Consider the following 13,259-nt stretch of genomic DNA (forward strand, 5'->3'; position numbering starts at 1 on the left):
ATAGAGAAAAAAAAAGATGAGGCTGGATAATTCATGACGAGTTTGTACAATCAGATGTCAAGCTGTTTTATGAAGCATCTAGAGAGGCTTTTAGATCACTGGTGATTAGGAAATAAGGTCTCTCCTACCTGTTGAAGGCTTTAATATTGAATTGCTACATGCTCTGTAAGCACTCATATGCATTACACACTGCTGGATACAGTAACTGGGAGTGCAAATAAGATCATAGCACATCGAAGAGTACACTGCAACAACAGGCCCATTTGCCCAATGTCCGTGCCAAACATGATGCCAGGTTAAACTAATCTCCGCAGCCTACATGGGATCCATAACCCCTCATTATTTTGCATATGCATGCGCCTCATATTGTCACGTGTACCAGTAGACAATAGACAATAGGTGCAGGAGGAGGCCATTCGGCCCTTCGAGCCAGCACCGCCATTCAATGTGATCATGGCTGATCATCCCCAATCAGTACCCCGTTCCTGTCTTCTCCCCATATCCCCTGACTCTGCTATTTTTAAGAGCCCTATCTAGCTCTCTCTTGAAAGCATCCAGAGAACTGGCCTCCACCGCCCTCTGAGGCAGAGAATTCCACAGAAATACAGTGAAAATCTTTTGTTGCGTGCTATCCAGTCAGCAGAAAGACAATACATGATTATAATCGAGCCATTTACAGTGTACTGTATAGATACATGATGAGGGAATAACATTTAGTGCAAGGTAAAGCCATCAAAGTCTGAAATATTGCTGAAGGGATTTTAAAAGTGTGGGGCAATGGGAATATGTGATAGTAGATCTGTGGCTAGTCGCCTGGGTTGGGCACCTTCTTGGAAATCCATGATCATATATGCCTCCACCATCACCCCATGTAACACATTCCAGGCACCCGCCACTAAAGACTTTACTCCTGTCACCTTGAAACTCTGCCCTCCAGTATTTGACATTTCTGCCCTGCAGTAAGGGATCTCACTGTCTGTGCCTCTCATCATTCAATATGCTTTTGTCTGGTCTGCCTTCATCCTCTGGGGATACCGGAGAAAACAATCCAAGCCTTTCCAACCTCTTGCGGCACGGTGGCGCAGCGGTAGAGTTGCTGCCTCACAGCGCCAGACACCCGGGTTCGACCCTGACAACAGGTGCTGACTGTGCGGAGTTTGCACGTTCTCCCTGTGACCGCGTAGGTTTTCTCCAGGTGCTCCGGTTTCCTCCCCCACTCCAAAGATATACAGGTTTGTCGGTTAATTTAGCTTCAGCAAAAAATTGTAAATTGTGTGTACGATGGGGCTACTGTATGAGGATCGCTGGTCGGCGTGGTCGGTGAGACGAAGGGCTCGTTTTCGCGCTGTTTCTTGATTAGAACGGGCGTCAAGGGTTATGGGGAGAAGGCAGGGAAATGGGATTTGGAGGCAGAGATCAGCCATGATTGAATGACGGAGTGGACTCGATTGGCCAAATTGCCTAATTCTACTCCTATAACTTGTGTACTTGTGAACTGGTATCACTAAACTAAACTAAACTAAACTAAACACTCCTTCTTGGAATTCACTTCTATTTTCTCTTTGCACTGGTGATTTATTGGTGATTTAATTCCCTCCCTTCTTCCCAGAAAAAGTGCGCTGCACGTCGAAGGAGAAGAGCATGTTTCCAGGTTACAAACATGTGTCTGATTGTTCCATAATTTAAATGTATTAACTGGCATGTCAAGTAGGACTTTAATATTCATATTCCATCCTCAAAGGAAATGGTCTGAATATGTATTCTCTGTCTGTGCTACGGTAATAGCCATCAGAGATTGACTTCTAATTGTAGCCATTGATTTGGTTACATTTACAATGCAGCAGAGTTTGCTTTCTGATTTCATGGTAAGTATCTGCAAACTGCAGATTATGAAATATTATTGATATCTCCGTGCCTTAAGCAAGTGGTTAAGCAGCTCCAACATATCACACATATTACATCCTCATTTGCAGAATGACATTATTCTTGTAAAACTGAGTATAACATTTGAACACCGAGAGAAAGCTATAATAATTTGTGTGAAAGCACCCACTTAATAAAATAAATATGCACTTCACCTTTTGAAAATTTGCCATATGAGCTATTTTAATCATTGTTCCAAACACCATTGAAGGAATGATGAAGCTGCCCATTTATGTCAATCTTTCCAAATGTTGAAATACTGCAATGTAGAAACATTGAATGTTCTTGGAATATTTTATGTCAATATTTAATTTTTATTATTTAGAAATAATTGGATCAATCAATATTAATCAATAATTATTTTATCAATTATTTGTAAATCAATTATCTTTTGCTTTGTTAATAGAGAGTTACAGCAGGGATCTAGACCCTTCGGCCCGTCAAGTCTGTGCTGGCTACCAACCGCTCATTCACACTCATCTCATTGTATTCTCTCCAACTCCCCCCATATCTCAACTACACGGCAGGGGGGGCAATGTACAGAGGCCAAATAACCTGGGGACTGGCATGTCTTTGGGACGTAGGAGGATACTGCAGCGTTTGGAGGAAACCCATGTGGTCACAGGGAGAACGTGCAAACACCACAAAAGGTACCAGTGGAGGTCGGGATCAAACCCTGGTCACTGGAGTTGTGAGGCGACGGTTCTGCCAGGTATGTGGAAGGAACTGCTGATGCTGGTTTAACCCGAAGACAGACACAAAATGCTGGAGTAACTCAGCGGGACAGGCAGCATCTCTGGGTTGAAGGAATGGGTGACAATAGACAATAGACAATAGGTGCAGGAGTAGGCCATTCGGCCCTTCGAGCCAGCACCGCCATTCAATATGATCTTGGCTGATCATCCCCAATCAGAACCCCATTCCTGCCTTCTCCCCATATCCCCTGACTCCGCTATTTTTAAGAGCCCTATCTAGCTCTCTCTTGAAAGCATCCAGATAACTTGCCTCCACCACCCTCTGAGACAGACTCACCACACTCTGTGAGAAAAAGTGTTTCCTCATCTCCATTCTAAAACTCCTTATTCTTAAACTGTGGCCCCTGGTTCTGGACTCCCCCAAAACATTGGGAACGTGTTTCCTGCCTCAAGCGTGTCCAAACCCTTAACAATCTTATATGTTTCAATGAGATCCCCCTCCAGTCTGAAGAAGGGTCTCGACCCGAAACGTCACCCATTCCTTCAACCCAGAGATGCTGCTTGACCCGCTGAGTTACTCCAGCATTTTGTGTCTGTCTTCAGCTCTGCCAGGGTGTGTCACTGTAATTCTGCTTTAATGCCTTGAATTGATTATTTTCACATTCTAAAATGTTGTGTTGACCCTGACTAATTCACCAGTGTGTAACGTGATTGAAGAATTTTAAACTGCACACATCTCCACCCACACTCCCCCACCAGTCAATCTCTTCCTCTCAAACCCACTCAAAACCAACAGCTTGGGGGATAAATAATATCCAAGTGTTTATAGCGTGCTCACTGTTCACCTTGGCCTTTGATTTGTCTATTCCAGCTGTGTGTGAGTGATTGCGAAACCTGCACGTCCCTTTTAATATAATTAATTTCATTGACATTTGTTTTAGCTTTGCTTTCTGGCAGGGGCTTACACTCAGCAAATTAACAATGAGAATCCAACAAGCATTTTCCAATCAAGTCACGCCTCCACTTCAGTACATCCATTCACCAAGTTCAATTATATTTCTTGAGCAATCTCTCTCTATTACATTAGCCTCATTTACTGCCTTTATTTCTGAATGCTGAGAAGACAAATGACTTCATTAAATTTCTCCATGTCAACAACTGCAGATTACTAAGTAATTTTATCCCGGAAAGCCATATTTTATATTCAATTATTGCATTTTTCCAGAAATTTAAATGTCATTTATTTTCAAACATTAGAAAGCTAACACAGCTGAAGAAGGGTTTTGGCCTGAAACGTTGCCTATTTCCTTCACTCCATAGATGCTGCCTCACCTGCTGAGTTTCTCCAGCATTTTTGTCTACCTTCAGTAATAATTCTTTTTTTTCAATTGGCTGGGCAGTTTATTCACAAAATACTGGGATTCAACTCTGAACGGTGGTAGAGGTTTTATTTCAAATACTCAATGTATTTTAATAAAATGCAATAAGCTAAAAATGTATGTTACACTTAAAGCAATATATCCATATTCACATTAATAACACAGTGTTCATGGCTCGTTAACTGTATCTGTAGCTCACACAGAATTCATTATTGATCTGTTCTCTCATCCAAATCATAGTAAGCCTTGGGGTAGAGTGAAAAGAGAAATGAGTTGATCTATTGCAGACGGATACTTCTCTGTGAATTAATTAGTTTGTTTGTCTAGCGATATCCTATGAAGTTTGCACAAGTCGTCCCTGAATTCCTCTTTTATTCTAAAACCAGTTTAAGCACGAGATATAACACATCAAAATGCAATAACAATATCCCTCCGTTGTCCTCAGTCTCATTGCCTACAGGACCTTGAACTGCAAAGTTGTCCTCAAATTTAAGAACTTGTCCTCAAATAAACGAGAAATGTAATTTGAAGAAAATACTGAGATGATGTGGGGGGATTAAAACATTTTTTTTTCTAATATTCAAAATAATTTGGGTACAGGTTGGGTCTTTATAAACACAGGTGATGGCTAGACATACATTGCGGTTTTCAATGTGTTCAGCGCTGACCAAAACAATTAGTTCATCATGGAAAGACACCAAATGCTGGAGTAACTCAGCTGGTCAGGGAGCATCCCTGGGGGACATGGAATGGTGATGTTTTGGGTTTTGATCCTTCTTCAGACTGATTGCTGGGGTGAAAGAAATCTAGAGTGCAGGGCAGAACAAAGTCTGGCAGGTCTTAGATGAAGATAGACACAAAGTGCTGGAGTAACTCAGCGGGTCAGGCAGCATCTCTGGAGAAAAAGGATGGGTGATGTTTCGAGTCGGGACCTTCTTCAGACCCACACAGTGCTGGAGTAACTCAGCGGGTCAGGCATCATCTCTGAAGAAAAAGGATCGGTCTTGTCCTGACCTGAAACGTCACCTATCCTTTTTCTCCAGAGATGCTGCCTGACCCACAACTGAGTTACTCCAGCACTTTTTGTCTATCTTCGGTGTAGACCAACATCTGCAGTTCCTTTTTCTACATGGTCATGGAAGAACTGGGGCAAGGGGTTAGGGAGGATTGATATGCAGATGGTCGGCCAAAGACCAGAGAAGGTATAAGACCAAAGGATCAGAGAGTTGCGATTTGTCTCGTTAGAGGATTGACATAGAAACATAGAAAATAGGTGCAGGAGTAGGCCATTCGGCCCTTCGAGCCTGCACCGCCATTCAATATGATCATGGCTGATCACCCAACTCAGTATCCTGTACCTGCCTTCTCTCCATACCCCTTGATCTCTTTGCCACAAGGGCCACAACTAACTCCCTCTTAAATATACCCAATGAACTGGCCTCATCCACCTTCTGTGGCAGAGAATTCCACCACTCTCTGTGTGAAAAATGTTTTTCTCATCTCGGTCCTAAAAGACTTCCCCCTTATCCTTAAACTGTGACCCCGTGTTCTGGACTTCCCCAACATCGGGAACAATCTTCCTGCATCTAGCCTGTCCAACCCCTTAAGAATTTTGTAAGTTTCTATAAGATCCCCCCTCAATCTTCTAAATTCTACACATATTGACGAGATGGGAATGTTGAGGTCTATTTTCAAGAAATATTTGACAAGTCAACTTTGCCTCCAAAGAACTGAAGTGGCAGCAACTTGTATATGTAACACCACCCTTTATCCCAATGCAGCAAGGCATTCTAATGGCACATCACGCATGATGGGCAGAGAGAATCTGGGAGCCGAGGTACTAAATGCCCTTGGGTTTAATATTACTTTGTTAATCCATTATATTTACATTTAAGATCCTTCAGTTAACTATATTTGGAGATGATGGAGACAGAAGAAATATTTTTTTCTTCACTAGGACATGAAACCGTTTGAAACACGATTACATGCATTCCTCTACACAATTGTGGTAAATCTAGTAATTGCAATGTAGTTGTTAGTCCTATCTAAATTAACAAATAAATCAATACAAATTAACAAAAAGGAACGATTTTAATCGACTACCAAGCAAGGCGAGGTCGGTCCACAAACCGAGGCGGACGAATTAACAAATAGCCACCTATAAGTTTTAAACTGCATTTTAAAAAAGTGTTCTTTGGTCAGATAAATCACTGCAGACTCGTATCCATACACAGCAGCGACAAGCGAAAAGAGATCCCAGATTAAAGCTCCCCAACCGCGGAATACAAGGGAAGAAAAGACAAATCCGCGTCGTGGGTGAATATCGATCAATTGGGATCATCACTTTGTCACAGAATCTTTTACCCACATTTGCTTATGTTAAAAAAAAAAACTACGTTAAGGGACCTGATGAATCGCCGTCGGCAACAGCTGGAAGCCTCCGGATACTTTAGTCTCCAGCTATGATCTGTGCACCAGAATAAAAATCAACGACAATATAGCGGGTTACCCTTATGTTCGGATTAACATTGCAATGAATGTCTTCAGCGAGCACTGTCTGTCACGCTGTGAGAAATGCTCAGCCTCCACAAAGCACACAGTGCCTCGTCTCTCTTTGTGCCTTGCCTGACTTACCGTCCACAGCCATTGCCTCGGATGCTGACAGTTCACAAGCTTGCCATCCTGGTCTGTGCGGGCGGGCGGGCGGCGGCTGCAGGGATAGCGGCGGCTGCTGCTGCTGATGCTGCTGCTGCTGCTGGGCTGGTATCTGGATGTTTTTCAGGTCATGCACACACACACACCCCTTTCCCTGATCGCCTTTCAGGCCACCGGAAATACACCCGGTGCCTCCTCTCAAAACTGCTGGGTTTGTGACAATCTGCACACACACACACACAGACACTAAATCCCCAAACGTCACGTCGCCAGTGATGTGAAATGGTTCTTTTGTGTGTGTGTGTGTGTGACAGAGACACAGTCTTCCAGCCAGGCGGCGGTTCAGCACACGAGGAATGGGATGCCGATGGTCCTTAAAATGCAGGTCACAACTTGTATATATCCCTGGAAGAGAAAAGGATCCAGGCGTTCCCCACCTGAGCTTCAGTCCAGGAGAACAAATATACAACGGCGATCACATACCGATTATTGATGCCTGCCTGTGTGTGTGTGTGCGCGGAATCCGGCCAACTTTCAAAGGCACCGTCTGACTGCAGAAAGTTATTTTTTTTAAATCGCAATCGTCAAAATATTATACACAGTTCCAGCCGATTAAGGCAAAAATATTAGCATGCATGCGCTTCTTTTATACAGTCAGGTAGCGTTCATAACATTTAGACCATTCGTTTTGCACCACTGGTTCTTGCTACCTCGATATTCATACCAGGGTTTCAATGGAGCTGTGATTTCCTGATTACACTGACTGGGAATCGATAGATCCTCGCCCCATCCCCTTCATGGCTAGGTTGAAGTTTCTCATTGTCATGTCTCACCGAGGTACAGTGAAAAGCTTTGCTTTGCATGCTATCCAAACGGAGCAGGTATACCATACATAACTACAGTCCAGTCAAACTCACATACAAAAACCAAGGGGAAGATGCAGAGTTACTCTAGCACTTTGTGTCTTTTTTTTTGTAAACCAGCATCTGCAGTTCATTGTTTCTACGACTAGCGTGAATGGTCGATAGGTGCTCGGCATGGACTTGGTGGGCCAAAGAGCTTGTTTCTAAGCTCTATTACTTTGGTTTGGTCTAGAGACGCACCAAGTCCGCGCCGATCAACGATCCCCGCACACTATTGGGCCTGTCCCACTTAGGCGTATTTTATGGGCGCCTACAGACGACTGCCGCAAAATTTTCAACATGTTGAAAAATATTCGGCAACAGTGGCGACAATTTTTGCTGTCGTAGGTTGTCGTCAGGTGTCGTAGGCGAATTCCATTAAAACTAGTCCCTGGCAGTCGCCTAAAGAGTGGGACAGGCCCATGACACGATCCTACACACTAAGGACAATTGTAGGGGGGGGCACAGTGGTGCAGCAGTAGTGTTGCTGTTTTACAGGGCCAGAGACCTGGAATCAATCCTAACTACCCACAGGTGCTATACAGGGTTTTGCGTTCTCTCGCTGATCGTGTGGATTTTCTCCAGGTGTTCTGGTTTCCTCCCACAATCCAAAGACAGACAGGTTTGTAGATTAATTGGCTTCGGAAAAGTTGTAAATTGTCCCTCATGTGTAGGATAGTGCTTGTGTGAGGGATAATCACTGGTTGGCACGGACTGTTTTCCGTGCTGTTTCTCTAAACTAAAAACTAATCTCCAGATGCTGGTTTATACCAAAGATAGTCACAAAGTGCTGAAGTACCTCAGCGGGTCAAGCAGCATCTCTGGAGGAAAAGGACCGGTGACATTTTGGGTCGGAACCCTTCTTCATGTTTAGCATTTGTATCACCTTGTCTAGATGGTACAAGGTAATAAATTAATAATGAGATATTTTGATTCCACATTATTAATGTGTCTGTGCTATTGAAATTCCTTAATTACACACTAGATATATTATTTTGCAATATATATGACAGAGAGCATTTCACGCCCAATGCCAGCTTTTAGGCAGTAAACAAAAATCTTCACTGGGACTTTTTTTTTAATTATAGGGAACAGCATGGTTATTCTGAATTTAACAACCAGTTGTGGTAAGTGTGAAGCTTTGATGCATTCCCATAACATTGAGAGCAATGGTGGAGAAGAATGGAGCTAGGAATGATCAAAGAAGCTTGCAGGGAGGTTAATTACAATTGCGTTTTCCTGACTGTCGACTCCCTTCCATTCAAACCTTTCCTCAGGTAATAAGCTTTTGTCTTTTGAAATTGTGCTTGGTTAAACAAAGATCCAAAGTGCTGTAGTAAGGAGAGAAGGCAGGAGTCTGGGGCTAAGAGGAAATGATAGATCAGCCACGATTGAATGACGGAGTAGACACGACGGGCTGAATGGCGTTTGTTCTCTAAGTACCTTTTATATCTCTATTTTCCCTTCCCCCTGACTCTCAGTCTGAAGAAGAGTCTTGACCCAAAACGTCATCGATTCTCCAGAGATGCTGCCTGACCCATTGAGTCACTCCAGCTTTTTGTATCTAATTTTGCTCCAATGACTTCTGAACTTATGAACTCAGCAGGTCAGGCAGCATCCTAGGACAAGATGGATAGGTAGAGTTTTGGGTCGGGACCCTTCTTCAGATCTGAAATGTACCCTATCCATATTTGGTCTGAAGAAGGGTCCCAACCCGAAACGTCACCCATTCCTTCTCTCCAGATGCTGCCTGAGAGACGAGTTACTCCAGTTTTTTGTGGCTTTCTCCAGACATGCTACCTGACCTGCCTGACCTGCTGAGTTACACTTTGCAGTACACAGCACTTTGAATCTTTATTTGTAAACCAGGACATGCAGTTCCTTGTATCTACAAGTTTGGCTTTTTAAAATTCACTGTATTTTTCTTTTTTTGGTTTACTTTCCCATTGTAGGTTTAGTTATCAAGTCTTGTAGCTTTACTGGTAGACACAAAATGCTGGAGTAACTCAGCGGGTGAGGCAGCATCTATGGTGACGTTTCGGGTCGAGACCCTTCTACTTTGTAGCTTTACTCTCGAGTTTCAAAATGGAACCTGTTAGCAGTGCACCACCATATTCTGTTACACACAACTTGACAATTATGTTGCTTTCCAGTTAACTTTACATAGAGACATAGAGTCATACATCATGGAAACAGGCCCATTGGCCCAACGTCCATTCCAACAAGATACCCCATCTAAACTAGTCCCATTTGCCCGCGTGTGGCCCATATCCCGCTAAACCTGTCGTATGCATAAAGCTAAGAACTAAAAAGCATAAAATCAACAAATGTTGCCAATTTAAATGCTAAAAATGTGAAAATACAGCTTTTAACTGTTCCGAGGTGCTGGTTTGGTGTACTAATGCGTACCGTCACAGAAACAGCTCTGTTAGAAATAGATGTTTAAGAAGGAACTGCAGATGCTGGAAAATCGAAGGTTGACAAAAATGCTGGAGAAACTCAGCGGGTGAGGCAGCATCTATGGAGCGAAGGAAATAGGCAACGTTTCGGGTCGCAACCCTTCTTCAGACGTGAGGGTGGGGTGGGAAGAAGCATAGATGCTTCTTCATAGATGCTGCCTCATCCGCTAAGTTTCTCCAGCATTTTTGTCTATCTGTTATAAATAGAGTTATGTTAACATTTTTTATAAATATCTAACTACTTACTTTTATAATTTCTAACTACTTGCTTAATATGTACAAAGCATTAAATAGCCAGAGCTTATGATTTGTGTAATCAGTTTTTGGCAGCTTAGAGAAACCATCTCTTACCTTTCTACAGCCCTTGATGTTTAAAGGGTTATTATTACTAGCCTATGGAACCGCAGTCGATGTGCCACAATGCAGAGAACTATATTCTGTTTAAGAAGGAACTGCAGATGCTGGAAAATCGAAGGTTGACAAAAGTGCTGGAGAAACTCAGTGGGTGAGGCTCCATAGATGCTGCCTCACCCGCTGAACTATATTCTGTGCTCTGTATCTTCCCCTTTGCTCTGTCTATTGTACTTGAGTTTGATTTCATGGTATATATTTATGGTACGTCTGATCTGACAAAAAGTGTTGGAGAAACTCAGGTCAGGCCGTCTGTCCATTCCCTCCACAGTTGCTGCCTGACCTGCTGAGTTCTTCTGGCACTTTGTGTTTTGATTCCTGTCAATCATTCGCCTTCTGCAACAGCATGATAATTATAATAATGGATGGGATTTATATAGCGCCTTTCTAATACTCAAGGCGCTTTCTAATACTCAATTCAATCCTGCAGGTCAACTCAGGACAAGGCGAATCGACTGCCATGGAAGTAAAATGACATGTCAGCAATGACAGCCAAAGTATTTACTTATGGTAGATTTAATATTGTATCAGATCATTGAAAAAAATAAGCTTCAAAATTGGTGTTGCCATTGGTGTAGCACTTAACATAGTCATTTCTGATGCTTCAGTCTGCTGTTTATCCATTCATTTTATTCTATTAAAATAATCATCAAAAAAATGTCAGTCAATTTATTTGTGCATTTAGCTGGTAATTTTTGTGCTATTATACTATGAAATGCTTGTTACATTCTATACTTAATAGAAATAGCTTGCATTTTTAGCAACTGCATTACAAGGCTTTAATTTAGCCTTTTTAAAGCTTTTTTTTAACATCAGCATCTGGCATAGCATTGTGTTTAGAAGTCTATTATGTCACAGGGCTGTTTGCAAGAATGCAAAAAGAAATGAAATATTCATAAATCTTCCTGGAGCTAGAACGGGGCTTTCATCTTTTGAAGTATTGGTATCAAAACAATTACAAACTGTGTGCTTTCTGGTTATTCTTTTGGCTTGGGAGCTTCGCTTCACCTTTCCCGTCGTTAATCCTAAGGCACAGATACAAGATTATAGCTTCTGTCAAATCTTGAAGAAAGAGTGCCGTTAACTGGAAAAGCACACACATGAGATCTGTAAGTTAATGTCCTCAGAGCAGCCATGCACAGCTTATTTCTCCTTCCCTAAGTTTGTTTGGTGCAGAACGGCACAAGGATAAAAGATTCATAGGATTTGCTTGGATAATTGCCACATATGCAAACTACAGTTATGTGGAATGAATGACAGTCAGAGGCTTCAAGCCTATTGGCATGATATTAACGGCAGTTCTTTGTCGGTAACATTAATGGCAGCATGAATTTGGGGGAAAGTAGCAAGGAGAGGTGAATTTATATTAGACTATGCTGAATCAAATTCCAGTATTATAATGAACGAAAATGTCAAAGGTGTCTGTCAAATATATTGTAAACAATGTAATTATATTCACTGCCAGCAAGAAGGTATAAATGAATAATATATACTACATTCCAAATTTAAATCTTCAATTAATTAAAAAAATGTTTTAAATCTGAAATGTTTTGAAAACTGCTCTTTTATTAATATTTATGTTGGTTTCACCAATACTTTATCATCAAAGTATTAATTAACTAATTGATGTTATCACCATCTGTACTGTGCAATATCAGATCTACCTCTTCAGATTATAGTGAAGCTATATTGGTTTATTTTTGTCACGTGCACTGAGATACAGTGAAAAGTTTTTTTATTGTTGTGTTATTCCATCAAATCAATAGAAGAGTACATGAATAAAATCAAGCCAACTGCAAGTACAGGAAGATTAGATACATTCGCACATTTTCTATCCTTATCTCACATCATTTCATCTTTGGCCTTTGTCCAACCATTTCAATCTCAACCCCTCCTCACCTGTATCCACCTATCACTCGCCATGGTTTGTTCTGCCTCCACCTCTTCCAGCTTTCCTCCCCACCCCACCACAATTAATCTGAAGGGTCCCTACCTGAAATGTCGCCTGTCCATGTTCTCCAGAAATGCTGCCTGACTGGCTGAGTTACTCCAGCACTTTGTGCCCTTTTATGTAAACCAGCATCTGCAGTTCCTTGGTTCTGTGTCACCTATCCATGTTCTCCAGAGATGCTGCTGGCCCGCTGAGTTACTCCAGCACTTTATGTCCTTTTGTGCAAACCAGCATCTGTAGTTCCCTGTTGCTATATCACCTATCCATGATCTTCAGAGATGCTGTCTCTCCAGCTGAGTTACTCCAACACTTGTGTCTTCTTTCCTAAACCAGCATCTGCAGTTCATTCTGTCTCTAAATGATAAACATGGTGGGTTTGGAGTATGTATTGACATTGTCTATATGGATTTACAGAAAGTTATTGGCAAGAGACTATTCGACAGCTTATTAATCATAGCAAGAGAACGTGGAATTGCCAGTAACCTTTGCAAAATTTGGAACTGAAATAGGTCACATGGGATTCTACAGAAGTGCCTCACCCTGCACATAAGGTCATAAGTTCATGTGATAGGAGCAGAATTAGGCCATTCGGCCCATCAAGTCTACTCTGCCATTCAATCATGGCTGATCTATCTATCCCTCCTGACCCCATTCTCCTGCCTTCTCCCCATAACCCTTGACACCCGTACTAATCAAGAATCTATCTATCTCTGCCTTAAATCTCTGCTGAAGAATGTGCATCATCAAAACAATATTAATCCTATTTTAATTTTAAAAACAGTTAAAATGATTAGGAAATTGAGACAGTGTTAGGATCACAGGTGCTCAGCTAAGTTGGTCAATTTCATCTTGGTCAGGCAGAAAAAGGATGGGTGATATTTCAG

General features: G+C 42.0%; 1 protein-coding gene across 1 annotated transcript in view; it reads right to left on the minus strand.

Annotated features, from left to right (window-relative positions):
• Positions 1-6,989, minus strand: part of samd10 (sterile alpha motif domain containing 10) — a 93,981-nt gene extending 86,992 nt beyond the window's left edge. The window contains exon 1 of the mRNA XM_033041410.1: positions 6,632-6,989. Within this exon, the coding sequence (XP_032897301.1) occupies positions 6,632-6,644 (13 nt within the window). The 5' untranslated portion in view covers positions 6,645-6,989. The remainder of the gene's footprint in view (positions 1-6,631) is intronic.
• Between the last annotated feature and the right edge of the window lie 6,270 nt (positions 6,990-13,259).

Source organism: Amblyraja radiata, chromosome 23 (assembly GCF_010909765.2).
Source record: "Amblyraja radiata isolate CabotCenter1 chromosome 23, sAmbRad1.1.pri, whole genome shotgun sequence".
Taxonomy (NCBI): Eukaryota; Metazoa; Chordata; class Chondrichthyes; order Rajiformes; family Rajidae; genus Amblyraja; species Amblyraja radiata.